Source organism: Mobula hypostoma, chromosome 7, assembly GCF_963921235.1.
Source record: "Mobula hypostoma chromosome 7, sMobHyp1.1, whole genome shotgun sequence".
Classification (NCBI taxonomy): domain Eukaryota; kingdom Metazoa; phylum Chordata; class Chondrichthyes; order Myliobatiformes; family Myliobatidae; genus Mobula; species Mobula hypostoma.
The window spans coordinates 137,749,234-137,767,200 of NC_086103.1; the positions used below are offsets into that span (position 1 = coordinate 137,749,234).

The 17,967-nt window shown below is 40.3% G+C and overlaps 1 protein-coding gene across 5 annotated transcripts in view; it reads left to right on the forward strand.

Annotated features, from left to right (window-relative positions):
* The first annotated feature begins 658 nt into the window (after positions 1-658).
* LOC134349571 (glutamate receptor 4) overlaps positions 659-17,967 on the forward strand; it is a 244,598-nt gene continuing 227,289 nt past the window's right edge. For 4 of the 5 annotated variants that reach the window (XM_063054098.1, XM_063054099.1, XM_063054100.1 and 1 more), the window contains exons 1-2: positions 659-973; positions 2,415-2,573. In XM_063054098.1, coding sequence (XP_062910168.1) covers positions 886-973; positions 2,415-2,573 — 247 coding nt within the window. In that variant the 5' untranslated portion in view covers positions 659-885. The remainder of the gene's footprint in view (positions 974-2,414; positions 2,574-17,967) is intronic. The other variant, XM_063054102.1, reaches the window with a different exon arrangement.

The following is a 17,967-nucleotide window of genomic DNA, read 5'->3' on the forward strand; positions in this document are numbered from 1 at the left end:
CCTTTAATGGCAAGTGCCATCAAGCTGTAAGTGTGAGGTTTAGATCTTGATGGATTGGCAGCTACACTCCCACAATGTACAGAGGTGAGACCTATTGTTTCCCCCGATGCCTCGGACATTTTTAACCCTTCAACCGACATTACAGAACAAAACTATGCTGGTCGTTATTGCTTGTAGGAGCCCGCTGTGCGTTGATTGGCTGAACTTTCCAGACATTTGGAGGATGGTTGCAATTCAAAAGTACTTCATCGGTACTTTTAGAGTCGCCGAGGTTGTGAACAGCGTGATACAGATGCCTGTTTCATTGGGAACAGGAATAATCTTATAAACTGTTTACCAGAAGCAGGATGCCGACATGTAGACATGCATTCATTCAAACATACGCGGCAAAACAGACTGGAGCACGTACAGTCACATAGGCACATAGCCACTCACACATCACAGCACGGTAGAAGGTGGGGGGACAAATATTGAACGAAGTATAAATCACGTGAAAACTCACATTAAATGAATTCCCGGGGATCGAGCGGCATTACGCGGGTGCTGGGAGCATGGCAAGGGTCAGTCTTAAAGCGATCATTGGTTCCAGGGTGGGAATGGTCCCATGCTGCTCAATAAAGCCTGCGATCATCTCTGGTCAATAGGACTGGGGAGAGTGCCGGAGATAGATAGCGCATGTCTCATCTCCCCTGCCAGCACTAGACGCTCCCAACACCACCATCTTGCATGTGCACTGATCCCAGCGCCACAAGATTCAGCTGGACATATTCGCTCTGACTGTGGAGACTGCGGAAAAAAAAATGCCCGGGCTGGATTGTTAGGAGAGCGCTGTGTCCCGTGCCTTGCCATCCGTCCATGCATCTCATACACATCTAACAGAAAAAGATGAGGCGGATCGGCAGGCAAATTGTCTTGCTTTGCTCTGGCTTTTTGGGGCTTGCTCTAGGAGCCTTTCCGACCAGTGTACCAATTGGTAAGGCAATTAATCTGTTTGTCTTTAATAAAAGCAGATAAGTGTTTCTTGCTGAGTGAATATGTGTAACAATCTGTCAATGCGCTTGTGTGTCTTCGGCTGGTGCATTTTAAAATACATCGACCGGTATCTGTTTCTTTTCCCCCCAAGAATTTGCGATTATGTGTAAATATATCATATCGGAAGTTAGTTAATGTGGAAAGGTTGGACTACGGCGCAGCTTGGTCCTTGTCAGCGTTGTTTGGAGGGAGTAGTTCTGGCTGTTTTGTTGTGTTGGAACACTGCAGTAGTTGTGCTGGCGGAACGCTTGTTAATGGGATACTGCTAGAATCCCACTGCCGCTGCTGTTCGCCAGCGGCTCTCAAAAGTTAATCTTTCATGTGTGTGCATTTTGCTTTTATTTCTTTCTCATCATAGGCCGGCGTAAGGAAAATGCTTCCGAGAATCTGTAGCATTGCATCAGTTCGCTTTTAGCGTTTGCAGTCAAGTGTATTGTCCATATTGTCTCTCGGGTTACAAATAAATGTGGTTATAATAGTGAAATTGAGAAATATATTGACATTGAATGTCTTCTCTGTGTACTGATAAGTTCCGTTCTGTTCATGGAACGGTTTAAAATTGCATACGAGTTACCTCGCACATGCTGCAAAGTTATCGCCGCCGTCTTTGTGCTGATTTTCCCGAGGAGCCAATGTTTATTTTTTTGTTTCCAGTGTGTGGAACCTTGTCTCGGTTGTCGTTTACCAAGGCCGTGTTAATGAAATGCATTGATTCCTGCCTCCTGTACAAAATGACCTGTGCTTAAAAGTTCATATTTCGGATGAGATTCGGTTCTTTTTGTAGCGTTGGTATTCATGTTTAAAGGTGCCTTGTGATTTTTAGCGGCCATGGAAGTTTTCTACACATTACCAGAGTCTTCTTCCTAACCTGGGCTGTTTGCTAATAATCGATGGGGCCATTCTGACTTCACCGCACGAATAGGCACGGTTGACGTTATTTGATCTGTAAACATTTTGGTGCTGTGTGGGGCGTGATGTTTTTATGTATGCGTTTGGCATACTTTTACACATTATGACATTTCATCGTTATATTAAGAAATACTAGGAACAAAATAATGTTATTTAGACACGACTACATCGCACTACGGTGCATTCGCGCGACATGTTAATAGTGGATCACTTGCTCTTCCTGTTGGATGGACCCCTGATTGTCAGGTTAAGGGTAATTATGCCCACAAACCTCACAAGTTTACATGAGGAATTGCAGCCAAAATGCTCTCAGCATCAAATTGCAAAGACGCTACTACTTACGCCCTGATTTTGGTGTTGCCGGTTGTTTTTGTAACAGTAGACGGGTTTCCGATGCATTAGCGTTGGTACCACAGAGGTTTGCTAATGGCGTGCTATTAGCTGATTGGACATCCATTGTTTCTTTTCCGCAGGTGGGCTCTTCTTGAGATATTCTGATCAGGAGTACAGTGCTTTTCGTTTTGCAATTTATCTACACAATACTAACCCCAACACGACGGAAGCGCCCTTCAATCTGGTTCCGCACGTGGACAACATTGAAACTGCCAACAGTTTTGCAGTAACAAATGCCTGTAAGTAGAAAGAGCTTTGCTTTGAGCTTTTATCAATAAGAACTGACTGTACAGGAGAAGTCAAGACTGCCAGTAATGGCCTTTTTACAATTTACTGAAGCCTTTCTGTTGTGAACACGTGACTGAGCAGAGTAATTAATAGTGGCATCACTAAAATGTTTTACACTAGATACCGTGAAATGCTTTTCACGTATGACTTGAGGCCGAGGTGGGGATGGGGGGGTGGGGTGGTGGTTGGAGAATTTCAAGAAGCAGCTTCTTCTAACACAGTATTTTTTTTGCAGATGAAAACAGTTTGGCTGAATCATTATTCTTGTATGATGTTTTGGCAGTTTTTGCCCGATGCGGAAAATGGGGGGGGGGGGAGAAAGTTACCCAGAGACAACAGAATTTTATTAAAATAAACAGTACCAGTTGTCGAGGTTAAGTTAGAAACATCAATGTAGGATCATAGATGCAACAATCTTGCGTATCACTGGATTTATAAATATTCAAGATCACCCCGCTCCCTGTCTGTAAGTTGAGTGATCTGTTACCATCCGTTCTTCCACAGATCCCACCAGATTGTCCTGATGACCTGAATCATCTTGATTCATGGCCCCGGTAAAATACTGAGATACTCACCTAAAGTAAAATGGCTAAGGCAGGATATCATGTTTAAAAACAAATGTCTCGTCAGCAGATCGGCAACAAGGTTAAATTACTTCTATTTCATTAATTTTGTCAAAGTAATTAATTTTATCATATTATAATGGCAAATACGGAGAGTGCAGCAGAGAACTACCTATGAACATTTTAAAAATGTTTGGTAGATGCTAATTCTATCCCAACCTCATTGATGTCCAACTAAAAGGCTATTCGTATATACACACTGAAATGAAGACGAGATAATATATAATGAATCACCTGTTTTTAATTGCATTACAATCTTAACAACATGCAGATAACTTGTGATAATAGGTATATTTTAATAAGTGTTTTAATGAAGAAACTTATCTAAATTCACTCAACAATATAAAGGGAGTAAAGGTAACACACACAAAATGCTGGAGGAACTCAGCAGGCCAGGCAGCATCAATGGAAAAGAGTACAGTCGATGTTACAGAGTAAAAGCCTGGTTAGAGAAGACCTTTAGAGATCTCAGATGAATAGGATAAAACATTTCAAGAACATGGGGCTTGGTCAGCTAAAAATGTCACTTCAGTGGAGAAGAACCAGGCAAAGTTTCACTACAAATAAGAATCAGCTGGTCAGGTTTTATGGTACCTGAGATTACATTAGTAGGGAAGGGCAAGTCTATGTTGGTTTTGAACACAATAGTGGTTATTTTACATTTGTGGGATTGAAAAATCAAGGATTAATGTAGACCATAGAAAGCAAAAGCAATGGGTGAGCAGATTTTAAGCTGAGAAGTGAATTGGGTAACAATAATCTGGAGGAATTGAGGCTTGACAAGCAAGTGTGGAGAGTGGGAGAATGGACGGAAGACTGGAATTATGATCTGGGAGAGATGGGTTGGAAGTAAAATAGATATTGGGGTAATTGGTGTGTAATAACGAAAAGTCAAGATTTGAAGTTTAGATTGATGTTAAGTGGGATGCAATGAACAAACTGCTTTAGTCTGAGGAAGTTAATTGAAAGAGATTGTTTATGTGATAATGAGGGAAGAGAGTTCATGATAGGAGCCAAAATCAAAGGCTTCAGTCTTTCAGTGGCGGGATGACTTTACAGAGGATTCCATGTTTACCAACGAGGTTCCGGTGGAGGAGAGTAAAGTGAAAAAATCTAGGAAGGTCCCATGCTGCACAAAGCAGGAGCAATAATGCGGTATACTCATAGAATCTGACAATCACGACTAATCAGGTCCAGTCGTGTGATGTTTGGCCTGATTCATTTTGTAACCAGAATAGTTATGTAGAAGTGCAATTTTGGTTATCCAGCCTCTGAAACTGAATGATCGAGTATACATTTTGATGGCCCATTTTGCTACATGGTGCTCCATAAAGCAGCAGTGACAATGGATAGATGGGAGTCAGATAATACAAACATACCTGTGTGTCCATATAGTGGAATATATCCTTAGCAAACATCTAAACCAGCCATGCCCCACGAGGAACACACCTACCATCCCTGATGTATGCCTGGTTAACTGATCCAAGCTCACAGGGAGAAAATTAACCAATTCCCACAGAAACTCTTGCCCAAACATACATACATAATATCAGGAGTGGTTGGATTTGCCTTGAACTGAACTGAAGTCAGCAAAAAGTTAATGTCTCCAGGTGAGCCACTAAAATTGATACTTGAAACTAAAGCAATGCAAAACCTCTAATTCCAGTTTCACTGAAAGTCAACCTTCGAAGTACAGAGCAGCATTTCGACCCATTTACAGTTGAGATGAAGCAACATTTTCCTCTCCGAGTTGTTAGATTGGAAAACTTCTTCAAATGATGATGATGGAAGCAGAGCTTTTGTAAGGAGTATTGTGAATAGTCCTTTTGCCACACTACAAGTGTTGTAGCAATAGAGAGTGCAGAGATTTATCAGACTGTTACCCAGAATTGAGAGTTGTTGTAATAAATAAAGATTGGATAGGCTGAGTTTATTCTCAGTGGACATGTGACACTGAGGAGTAACCTTATGGAGGCTTGTAACATTATGAGGAGCATAGATTGGATAGATTCAAAGTCCTTTTTCCCATGAGACCAGCATCAAAATGAGGGGGCACAAGTTTAAGATTGGCTGCCGGAAGAGATGGTAAAGGCAGATCCAATTACAATACCTAAAAGGTATTTGAACAGGTACTTGGATAGGAAGGACATATTGGGTTAACAGACATACTGCAGGCAAATGGGATTAGTGTGGACAGGCATCACGGTCAGCAGGGAAAAATATGCTAAAAAGGGCTGTTCATGTGCAGTATGAAGCTACGTTTTAAGTTTAAAGGCAGAAGTAGATAGATACTTGTAAAGCAATGAGATGAATGATTATTGTGGTAGACAGGAATGTGAATTTGTGGTCCCAGTCAGTTCAGGCCTTATTGAATGATGGAGCAGGTCTGAGCATCTGGCCTATTCCTGTTCCTAAATCATACTCTTGATAGTCAGTGTCCACTCTCCAAAGTCTTTTTTTGCTCTGAAATCCCCAGTTTTAAATCAGTCACACAAGCCATATTTCTAATAAAAACAAACAGAAGACTAGCTACACTATATGCATTGTTGGAAGCACACCATTTCAATTAGCACATCCTAAACCTGTGACTTCGACAGGCTGCAGGCACATGCGAAGACGAATTCTGCTGGTCACACACTCCTGACTTCATTGTTGCTATGTCTTAACTCTGGATGTTCTCACCCAATAACAGTATGAGTATGACAGTGAAGGCACTCCCATCTCGTGTAATTAAACTAGCTTATATTACCCATTCCGAAATTGCACTTATGAATAGATATAAATGTAAAAAGGTGAAAAAAATGAGACATGTACAACTGGATTTCAAACCACATATGGAAATCTCAGAGCGTTCAGTAATACTCAGAATTGCAGAGACCGTAACAATCACAGCACAATGAACACACATAAACAACCAAACTACAATCAAGATGTGAATGATCACCAACCTTTGCCATGAGACTAATGAATATGATGAAGTATTCAAGAGGAATGTACTTGTCCAGAGAATAACTTGAATGCTAAATTTTCTAATATGTATAGTTAAATAACAGACATCTTTAAAATGAAGATGGTTTAGAATATGAGGGAGAACTGAATGGGCTAAAGTATTGTTGGGACCAGATGGGGCATAAACACTAGCGTAAGTCCAGGTGGGTTAAAAGCCCTGATTCTCTGCTGTGAATCAAATATATGTATACTTTTCAGACTTGTCATGCATAAACATGACACAGCAAATAAAAATGATATTTGAAGTCTAAGAATTGATTTCTCACTTTGTCTGTTGTAAAATCAAGTAAGTTCCATTAAGTGATTGTTGCATATTACTTAAAAAAAATGCAAAGCTAATATAAACTGTTTGAGAATGCAATGCCCATAACACTTGTCCCTTTACACTAACGCTGAGCAGAATCCTAAAAGAAAATAAATTGTCTCGTTTCTAGAGGACACTGACATCCACGTGATTGACTCTAAAGGGTTTTAGATAACTTTTCCCAACATTGGCTTCAAAAAGATAGAGAAGAACCATTTTGTATTATTCTCCTGGTACATGTGTTAAACAACAACCCTGATGGCATTTGATCTATGAGAAATATATTTGCTGATCTCTGCATCCATTGAAGATTGACTTAGTAGATCGTTTTCCATATCTACTTAAAATAATCTAAAATCTTTGCTGATTTATAAATGTATGTGATCTGCTAGTTTCTTGATCCTATATTTATTGCTTTTTATTGTTATGAATTTCCATTTAGCATCTAACACATGTAGTATGCAATAATTTCAGGCTTCCTTGTTTGAGGTGACAAGTCTAAATAGCTATAACTTGTTTGATTCTTTGTCTTGCTCTTCATTAGAATATGGAAAATAACCAGGAAGGGTTTTTTTTTGCCATTGTCATTAATCCCAAAGCAATAACTTCATGTTTCATGTCTACATTCTGGAAAATAGATCATAATGGTTTCAGTTATTTAATAAAGGGAGATTCCGAGGTTTTCAGTCAACATACTGGCGGGCTTTGGTCATCCCTATACTGTAACCAGTCATACATACTTTGAGAGGAAGTTGATACTTTTATCCACACATTTGGAGACCCAATCAAACACACCATTAACTTAACCTTTAGAGCCTTACTGGAGATGTCTGTCAACTGGTACATGGAGTGGGAAATGAAATAGATTTAAAACTAATCAGTCTTTTTCTCGGGAGCTAATAGTTGTAGCTGCAATATAAAGCTATGCTTTGATCAGTATCCACATTGACCAGTCCAGAAAAGCTGGGTCCAACAGTGACTTTAGGTTCTGGTATTACATTAAGGAAAGTACCTCTCTAAAAGTTGTAAGTGACAAGAATCTAACTAAGAATTGGTATACAATTTAAAGCTTACAGTGATATTCAGAGATTCAAAATATCAGTGTACAAATTTTGCTATAGACAAGCAGTGTTACCATTTGCTGTTAGCTGTTTATCTTTCAGCTCATTGAGCTTTTGCACACCTTTCTACAGGAAGGCCTATTGTGGGTCCTATAAATCAACACTTAAAATCTAAAACTATTGAGACACATCTTGAACTCTTTAAAGTTTTGAAGCATGCAGCTTTTACATTGGCAACACAGCAGTGGAAACTACAGGCAGTTTCAAACTCCTGGGAGTGCACATCACACACAACTTTTCATGGACCCAGAGCACATCCTACACAGTCAAAAAGCTCACCAATGCCTCTGCTTTCCGAGGAGGCTAAAGAGAGCTGGATTTTGCATATCCATACTCGCGTCATTCTACACATATACACCGGAGAGCATCCTAGGAAGCTGCACCACTGCTCCGTGCAGAAACTGCACTGTGGCAACAGGAGGGCTCTGCAATTGGTAGTCAAAACTGCCCAATGCAGCCCTGGCACTAGCCTACCCACCATCAAGGACATGTATAGAGAAAGGTGCTGGAAAAGGGCAAGTAACATCATGGAGGATCCCACACTCCCTACCCATGGACTGTTTGTCCCACTGCCATCAGTGAAGAGGCTCCATAACATCCACACCAGACTCAAAAACAATTACTTAATCCAAGCAATAAGGCTGATGAACACCTCCCACCCACTAACACCACCAGTACTTTATTATTTCCCATCAGTCACCTTGAGTATAGCCTATCATCTCTTTATGGACATGCAATCTATCTATCTTGGGTTTTTGTATTTATTGCACATTTTTATTATTATTGTGTTCTTTATCTTTTATGGGTTTTTTTGTGCTGCATTGGATCCGAAGTAACAATTATTTCATTCTCCTTACACTTGTGAACAAGAAATGACATCTAATAATCTTTGAATCTTAAATCTTTTAAAGTAAGTTTCCAGTTTAAGGTCTGGGTGCAATGGAAACAATACTACAGGAAATGCTTTCAGTCTCTTCCTGGCTTCCCTGAAGCTTGCAAATGGATCTTGATTTTAGCTTGGGCTGGTAATGCATCACTGCCCACGGATGACTTTGAATGACTAAACTGTGCATGTACACTTCTTTAAAGCCACTCTGTCTTAAGATGGAAAATAAAATACTGCAGATAAAGACCAGCTGCAAACTTTGCAACCTAATAAGATTAATTTAAGGATATTTGCTCTCTGCTAGCAGAAATCCATAATGGCAACTGCAAGCTTGCAGCACTGGATTTTGCTTTTGGGAGCTGATATCAGGAATTGAGGTCAAAGAGTTCACTGCTGTGAGTATACAATATGCAGACATTCACTCCACTAACAAGCAAATACTTTCAAAGCGTACTGTGGTACAAATGAGGTTTTGCCCTTTCAGGAGAGAAAATGTAACTGTATGGCCCAACACCTTTAACAATAAGTTAGCTGGATTTGGTGTTTGGGCCTGTGGATAACAGCAGGTATGTTAGGGAGTTAGTGCAGAAAGCTAGGGTTAACCCTAACATAGAAAATGAAGTCACTACCTGGAAGAGCGTGTTCTCTTTGTGAGACTGAGATTACATGGATTTGAGAAGTCTACTATATTTAAGTACAGAAATAAGTGCTATCATTTTGATTAGTATTTACAATGTTTTCATAATAGATCAGTCATAATGGTTGGGTTTTCCAGAATATGAATTTTCATCACTGATGTATAATCTATAAATGGGAAGATAAATCTGATATCTTCACTGTAATATTGATAATTTCATAGACCATGATTATTTTTTCTATTTGACTGATCACCAATATTCAGTTACAGCTATCTCAAAGTGCCCAACACTTAACCCTCAGTGAAGTAGAGAGAATTTATTTTTTCACTTGCAATATGTAATGAAAAATAAAGATAGGGGAATAAAGCTTTGCATTTGCTGGTGTAACTGAAAATTAATTCATTAGAATATTCAACAAAGGATGCCTGACAGGGAAAGGGGAAGTAGAATACAAGTAAGCTAATGAGACAAATGATAGAAACAGATTGTAAAAGTTTTTGTAGGTATGTATCAGGAAAAAAATTAACAAATCTGCAAAACCCTTGCCAACTGAGAGGAGGGATTAAATTGGGAAATAAAGGTATAGGAGGGAAATAAAGATATGGGAGAGAAATTTAAACATATAATTTTTGTCCAGTGCCTTGAAAGCAGACGCAAAAGCCCTACCAAAAATAGTTGGGTAGGGTGGATGAATGAGAAGTTGAAAAGAAATTGGCTCAGGTAAAAAGACAGTAACAGAGAAATGAATGAAATTGAAAGAAAATAAATCTGTAGGACTCGATGACCTGCATCCTGGGGGCTTTGGAAGAGGTGGCTGTGAAGATGAGGGGTGCATTGTTTGCCTTTCCACAGATAGCATCGATTTTAGAACAGGAGTTTCTTATGCCATGGACCAATACCATGGATTAAGCAAGGGATCTGTGGACCCCAAGTTGGGAACCCCTGTTTTAGAACATTTCCCCATGGTTACACGGTGGTAAATTTAAACACACACTATTTAAGAACAAAGGGGTAGAAAAAATGGAGTATTGCAAGCCATTTAGCATGATATCATTAATGGGGAATAAGCTGGTCTATTATGTGGGGAGCAGCAACAGGGTATTTAAAATTAACAGAATTAGTCAAAATCAATGTGTACTTATGAAAGGGAAAGACAACAGAATTGGTGCTTTTGAGGTTGCGCTTAGCAGAGTAGATTAAAGTGAACCAGTAGAGATAATGTATTTGCATTTTCAGAAGCCTTTTGTGAAGGTGCCACTCAAAACTGAATCTCATGGTACGAGGGTTGTAGACTGGTAAGAAGTGCTGATTGGTTAGTAAGCAAAAACCAAATAGTAAATGGGTTATTTTTGTGCCCAGTGGGGTGTCACAGTATTCAGGCTCCAGTAATTCATAATACATGTCAGTGACTTGGATGAGGAAATCAGGTGTAAACTAACCACATTTATTGATGGTCATAGTTGGGGTGTGAGGACAATGGGAAGAGATGGCAGAGGGAGATTTAGAGCAATACGTGAATAGGCAGGAATAACCCATGTGAAAAAGTAGAAAATCAGCCACTTTGCTAGAAAGGAGAAAGATAGTACTTTTTTTAAATGGTGAAATATTAAAAAGTTTTAGTGATTGGAGAGATCCTTGAACGTAGGGTGTTGCAGTCATACAGTGCAGAAATTGGGATCTCATTTCATTCTGTCTGTGTCGACCATCAAGAGTTCATCTATACGAGTCCCATTTGCTGGGCAACACACAAAATGCCGGGGGAGCTCAGCATGGTCTGGCAGCATCTATGGAAATGAATAAGCAGTCGGCAGTTTGAGCCGAGGCCCTTCAGGTCAAGACCGAGACGTTGACTGTTTATTAATTTCCATAGATGCTGCCTGACCTGCTGTGTGTCCCCAGCATCTTGTGGTGTGTTGCCTTGGATTTCCAGCATCTGCAGACTTTCTCCTTTTGAGACCCATTTGCTAATGTCTGGTGCGTAGTTTTTGTGCCTTGGTGATTGAAGTGCTTGTTTAGATACTTTAATAAATCTTATGAGAGTCTATGTCTGCACCATCCACTCGGGCAGTGTTCAGATTAACAACCATCCCGTGGGTGGAAAAAGTTCTTCTTCAGATCCCCTCTAAACCTCTTGCCCCTCAGTCTCAACCTATGTGATCCAGTTTCTGGCACCTGTATATTTCTTACCATGTATTCTATCTATGCTTCTCCTGATTTTATACTACTTGTAACATGTATACCTCGATCTGGTCTTATTGCTGCTCCATTATTCAGATTATTTCTCTCCCTTATTGAGGCAACAACCTGGGAATCTCTTCAGTACCATTCTCGTGTTGTCACACTCTTCATATAGTATGGCAACCAGAACCCTGCTTCAGCGATGGCTTAATCAATGTGTTTTGAAATTATGCCATGACCTCTGCGCTCTGATACTATAGTAGGCAGCCATCGATCCCAGGAGATCATGGATTTGTGCCTCTGGTGGACTGTGTCCTTCCAGGGCACAAGCCTGAGTGGGAAGATTTGAAGAACGGGCTGTGGCCCATGCAGCGGGTTCACCCTCACCACGTCACTCTTATAGTCTAAGGGAAGGGCAAGCACAAATACAGCTTGGCACCAGTGTCATCACAGAGGTTGCCAGAGTGAAGTTGTAAACAACATCAAACTGCCTTAGGGATCCCAGCTCCAGATTTCTTCCTCGGGGTTTACTCTCAAAGCCTTTCCCATGGGTGGGTATGGCCGCAAGGCAGCGGTTGGTTTTAAATCACAGTTTTCCTTCTCCTAGGTGGGCTGCTATCCAAGGCTGACGAGCCCCAGCTGCCGGAAGTAACTGGTTTTGAAGCGCCAGTGCCCCTTCTCTTGTCAGTAGAAACAGTTCTGCTGGGCCTAATAGCTAAGCCACACGTGAAGGCCGAGAGTCGGACTTGGTTGTCAGAGGCTGTTAGAGATGCACACCATTTGGAGCACTTTATAAGTACAGTAGTGGGAGCTTATCCCCACTACTATCCCTGGTTATGAGAACCTTAAAAACCAGCTAATGAAATGAAGTATCCTGAGTAATTTATTTTTCACCATCTATCTACCTGTGCAGCCATCTTTAGAGTTTATTGGATTTGTAGACTTCCTTGTACAACTCAATAACATCACCAATTTTCTTTGAAAATTAAAGTGACAACGTAACAAAGAATTAAGCACACAAATGGCATTATAGCCATTATTCCAAGAGGGTTTAAGTCCAAAGATGGAGATTTCTTGCTCTAAGTACATTAGGGCCTGGAGATCCCATGTGTGGAATGTTGTGTACAGGTTTGGTGAAATGAACAATGTATATCCAAGGTAGGTGTTGAGATCCCCCTCACTGAGCTGTCCAGTACCAGGGATCACAATTACAAAGTACGGGCGTAATTGATTCCCAGCTTAGATGTGAAAAAATTTCTTCCCCAGGAAGGGGGTGAATCTTTGGAATTCTCTACTCAAAACTAGAGGCTTGGTCACCGCTTATATTCAAAATAGAGACCCATAGATTTTTGGATATTAAAGGAATCAAGGGATATGGGATTACTGTAGGAAAGTGGTGCTGATGTGATATTGTGTTTGGGTCTGTTACTTGCTGACTGGTGAACCAGACGAGGGGCTAAACGTGCAGTTTCTATTTCTTGTTTTCATATTTATGATCTGGTTAAATTTAGGAAATAGGTAAAACATAATCTTTGTCAGTTCATATATTTGAAAATGAGATACGAAGAACTGTTATAAAAGAGGATGTTTCCTGCTGTGCATGTGAATCATAGTCAATGGATGTACCAAATAGTAAACACCGAAGTCCTGCTGACTTGAAGATAATATAACATTTTTATTACTTAGAAAGCAAAATACCAATGCAAACTTCATGTGTTCTATTATTATTCAAAAGTAGGAAAAGAAATAGTTAACTTAGTAGAGTATGTAAAAGTGTGTGTGTATACAGTATGTTTGTGTGTGAGGGTGTGATAGAGATGCATGAGAAAAAGAACAAGAAATGGTATGTGAGGCAAAGACAGTACATATGCGAGTTCTAGAGATATTGAATACTTGTGTATGAGAGACAGGAAGATTTTGTGTATATGTGTTTGTGCATGTGTGTATGTAAGTGAGTTAGATTCTATGTGAGAGAGGGAAAGTAACCATATGTTGTGTGTGAGTAAAACTATAATAGTGGAAGAGAAACAGAGATTGTATATGCTACTGTGTTATAGTGTGAGAGACTGGAAAACTTTGCCTTCGTGTGAAGAGGGGAAACTGTGTGAGAGACTAAGTATTCTGTATGCGTGTGTGGGTTGGAAATTTATGTGCACACCTGAGAGAGAGCAGGAAACTGTATGAGTGAGAGAAACTGCATTTGTGTAAATGAAAAATTCTGAGAGAGAGAGAGAGAGAGAGAGTAAGTGTATGTGCCTGGGTATAAAGATCATCTGCTTCTATAATCGATCAAAGTCTGCTTTTTATGTTTATTTGGTCAGGGCAGCAGCTGCAGGAACCATGAATTGATCCTTTTCAATCTTATGAAATATAGACATTTAGGGCAAAAGATTGTGGTTTATTATTATTAGTTTGTCTTCCACCATTCTGGTGGTTGAATGATCCAATAATAATGGAGTTGAGAAATCATAGAAACTGATCTCTATCAATTCACAAGTAACAAACCCAAACATAATATGAGAAAACCTTGAGTGGGAAGTTTTGGCAATTGTAGCCAAAGTCGCCTTTTTCTTCCTAAGGATACTAAACTGGTGATCTTCAGTACTCAAATATGTTCAGATATTGTTCTGGTAATAACTATAATGAAGATACATAGTAGATGTAAATTGTTCAGTATGATTTTGTTTTATTTCCATGCTCACAATCATTAGTAACTTTTATTAATATTTTCCTACTTGTGTTTTAGTTTTTTTCATTTTGTACATCTTGAATTGAAGCTGTTTATGTTCTCGAGTTAATTTATTAAATTTGAATAACTTTATTTCCGCTCTGTATCTGTGGGTCAGCTGGGTTGTTAAGAAAGATTTGCTAGTCATCTGGAATTAAAATCACAGCTCCCCAGGACACCTTGCAGAAATTGCTACCTAAGTTTCATAGGTAAGTTTCAAAATAGGAGGAGGCCATTCAGTCCATCATGTCCCTTGCAGTTCCACACAGGCCGCCCCCACCTCCACCAAAGTTGTAATTCATTACACTGCCTTCTCCCCAGAGCCCTGTAGATTTTCCCTCATGTATATATCTCCTTTGAATGTTATGTTGAATTTGCCTTCAGTCCATTGCAGATCCAAATCGTTCACTAGTTGAAAAAAATGCATATTTGTGTTACTTTCTGTTCTTTTCCCAAATACCTTATTTCTATATTTTCTCATCCTTTATTCTTTAGTCGGTGAGATTAGTAAAATTCCATTGACTTCTGCTGTTCTACCAGATTATCTTATTGTTTCATCATACAAACATGTAACAGGAATTGGCCACTCAGCCCCTTAAGACTCTTCTGCCACTTAATAAAACCACAGCTCATCTGACTGTAGCCACAATCATCTTAGGAACTACCTTTTTCAAGCTCTTCACTTCCATCTTACAACATCCATGCAGAACAGAATATACTATGGTACTCCATGGCTGAAGTGGTGATCATGTTGATTTCTCTGCTCTTGACTTTGTATTTATGAAGTACAGATTCCCATAGGCTTCACTAACCACATTCTCAACCTTCTGTGCCAATTTATGTAGCCACACTCCAAGAACTCTCTGTTGCTGTACCCTTTTGAGAATTGTCCTCTGGTTGATATTACCACTCGTCATTCTTCCTATCAAAATGTCGTCATACTTCACATCCTTGTGCATTAATTGTAACCTGTCCAACCATTTCTCTTGAAGTCTATCACTATCTTCTTCACAGTTCATTGTTCTTCTATAGATCTTTGTCTTTAGCAGGTTTGGAAACTGAGGTCCGTGCCCTAAGTGCAAATCGTTAATAATACTGAGAAAAGCAGTGTTTGCCCACAGTATCCCTAAGGAACTCACCAATGAGTTCCCACTCTATACTCCATTCCAGTCTGAAAAACAGCCTTTCACTACTTAACTTTCTGTTTCCACTGACCTGGCCATCTTTTCACCTGTGCTGCAGTTACCTGTTTTGGAACTGGTAATATCATCCAGAAACATCATGAAAATCAGTCTCGCTCTTCAAAATTTTGGAGGCTCCGGGTAGGGATTTCACAAGAATAAGAGTCACGGATTAACTTAACTGAAACAACAATTGAAATTGCCAAGGCCAAGAGCATAAATTAGTATGCTTATATACCTTTTTAATGAGTTGTTTAGCAATGAGGACAACCTGTGTTTGATTTGTGTATGGTGGAACTGGGGCTGTATGTCAGTAACTCTTACATTTGGTCAAAGAAAGTATTTGTCCTCTTGAATATGTAGTTCCAGGGCACATAGTCTATCGGAGGCCCATTTGCCAGTGAAAATGAACTTGCAATTCAAATGATGGACTGCCTTGATCAGGGGTGTTCCTCACAGGTCATATTGGTACTATGAGAACAGTTAGGTAAATTTATCCAAACTATCTTAAGTTAGATCCCAGGTTCAATTTTAGACTGCCTTGAGCCTCTTGGCTTGAAGAACCTCCTTTAAGACATACGAGGGGTGATTGATAGGTTCGTGGCCTAAGGTAGAAGGAGTCAATTTTAGAAAACCTAGAACATTTATTTTTCAACATAGGCCCCTCCTACATTTACACACTTAGTCCAGCGGTCATGGAGCATACGGATCTTGGACCTCTAGAAAGTGGCCACAGCAGGGGTGATTGATAGGTTTGTGGCCTAAGGTAGAAGGAGATGAGTTATTAACTTCAAACTTTCTGTATAATCACTCAAAGAGTTGACCTGCACGTGCATGTAATGCCACCAGTACAACATATTATTCTCCGTAACTTCCGCCAACTCCAACGGGATCCCACCACTAAGCACATCTTTCCCTACCCCCCCCCCCGCTTTCCGCAGGGATCGCTCCCTACGCAACTCCCTTGTCCATTCGTCCCCTCCAATCTCCCTCCTGGCGCTTCTCCTTGTAAGCGGAACAAGTACTACACATGTCCTTACACTTCCTCCCTTACCACCATTCAGGGCCCCAGACAGTACTTCCAGGTGAGGCGACACTTCACCTGTGAGTCGGCTGGGGTGATATACTGCGTCCGGTGCTCCCGATGTGGCCTTCTATATATTGGCGGGACCTGACGCAGACTGGGAGATCGTTTTGCTGAACACCTACGTTCTGTCCGCCAGAGAAAGCAGGATCTCGCAGTGGCCACACATTTTAATTCCACGTCCCATTCCCATTCTGACATATCTATCCACAGCCTCCTCTACTGTAAAGATGAAGCCACACTCAGGTTGGAGGAACAACACCTTATATTCCGTCTGGGTAGCCTCCAACTTGATGGCATGAACATTGACTTCTCTAACTTCCGCTAATGCCCCACCTGCCCCTCGTACCCCATCCGCTATTTATTTATATACACTCATTCTTTTCTTTTTCTCTCTCTCCTTTTTCTCCCTCTGTCCCTCTCACTATACCCCTTACCCATCCTCTGGGTTTCCCCCCCCCCCTTTTCTTTCTCCCTAGGTCTTCTGTCCCATGATCTTCTCGTTTCCCTTTTGCCAATCAACAGTCCAGCTCTTGGCTCCATCCCTCCCCCTCCTGTCTTCTCCTATCATTTTGGATCTCCCCCTCCCCTTCCCACTTTCAAATCTCTTACTAGCTCTTCTTTCAGTTAGTCCTGACGAAGGGTCTTGGTCCAAAACGTCGACTATACCTCTTCCTGGAGATGCTGCCTGGCCTGCTGCGTTCACCAGCAACTTTGATGTGTGTTGCTTGAATTTCCAGCATCTGCTGATTTCCTCATGTTTGTGTTTTTAACTCATCTCCTTCTACCTTAGGCTGCAAACTTATCAATCAGCCCTGCTGTGGACCACTTTCTGGAGGTCCAAGATGCTGACTTCTACAAAGAAGGGATCCATATGCTCCACGACCGCTGGACTAAGTGTGTAAATGTAAGAGGGGACTAGGTTGAAAAATAAATGTGCTAGGTTTTCTAAAATAGACTCCTTCTACCTTAGGCCACGAACATATCAATCACCCCTCGTATTTAGTTCAAACAATGAATCTGAATTTTGTTATGGGAGAAAATAATCAATAACATATTATTTAAGATATGCTAGAAGAAAGTCTCTAGAGTGTCAACAAATTCTCATCTGGAATTTGTATACCAGCTTTCCCTCTCCCCTTGCCACACTTGATAAATGGTACAACTTGTTAAGTATGTAGTATCTATCAGTCCCAATAAAATTGACACTTGGTGTTTATTGTATCAGATATTAATTTATTATCCCTTAAATGGTTGAGCCAATTTTTGGCTTTGAAAGTAAACCAACCCTTTAGTATTCTGACATTGTTCAATGTTGTCAGTGTATTAACCGGATTGAACTGGGGAATCCAACATATTTTGCATTGTGGTTGAGGCTATATGACTAAACACAATTGATCTGTGCTCGTATGGGATAAACACTGCAGTTTTGCATCCTATGGGTGGGAGGGGGTTGCATCGCAGGATAGAATTGCTAATATTTTTTGGGACATGTGCTAGGTGAAAGCACTTTTTAATTTGTGACTATAATCACTTCAGTAAAGCTGCATTATTCATTGAACTATAGAATGAACAAGTTATTTAAAGAGATTT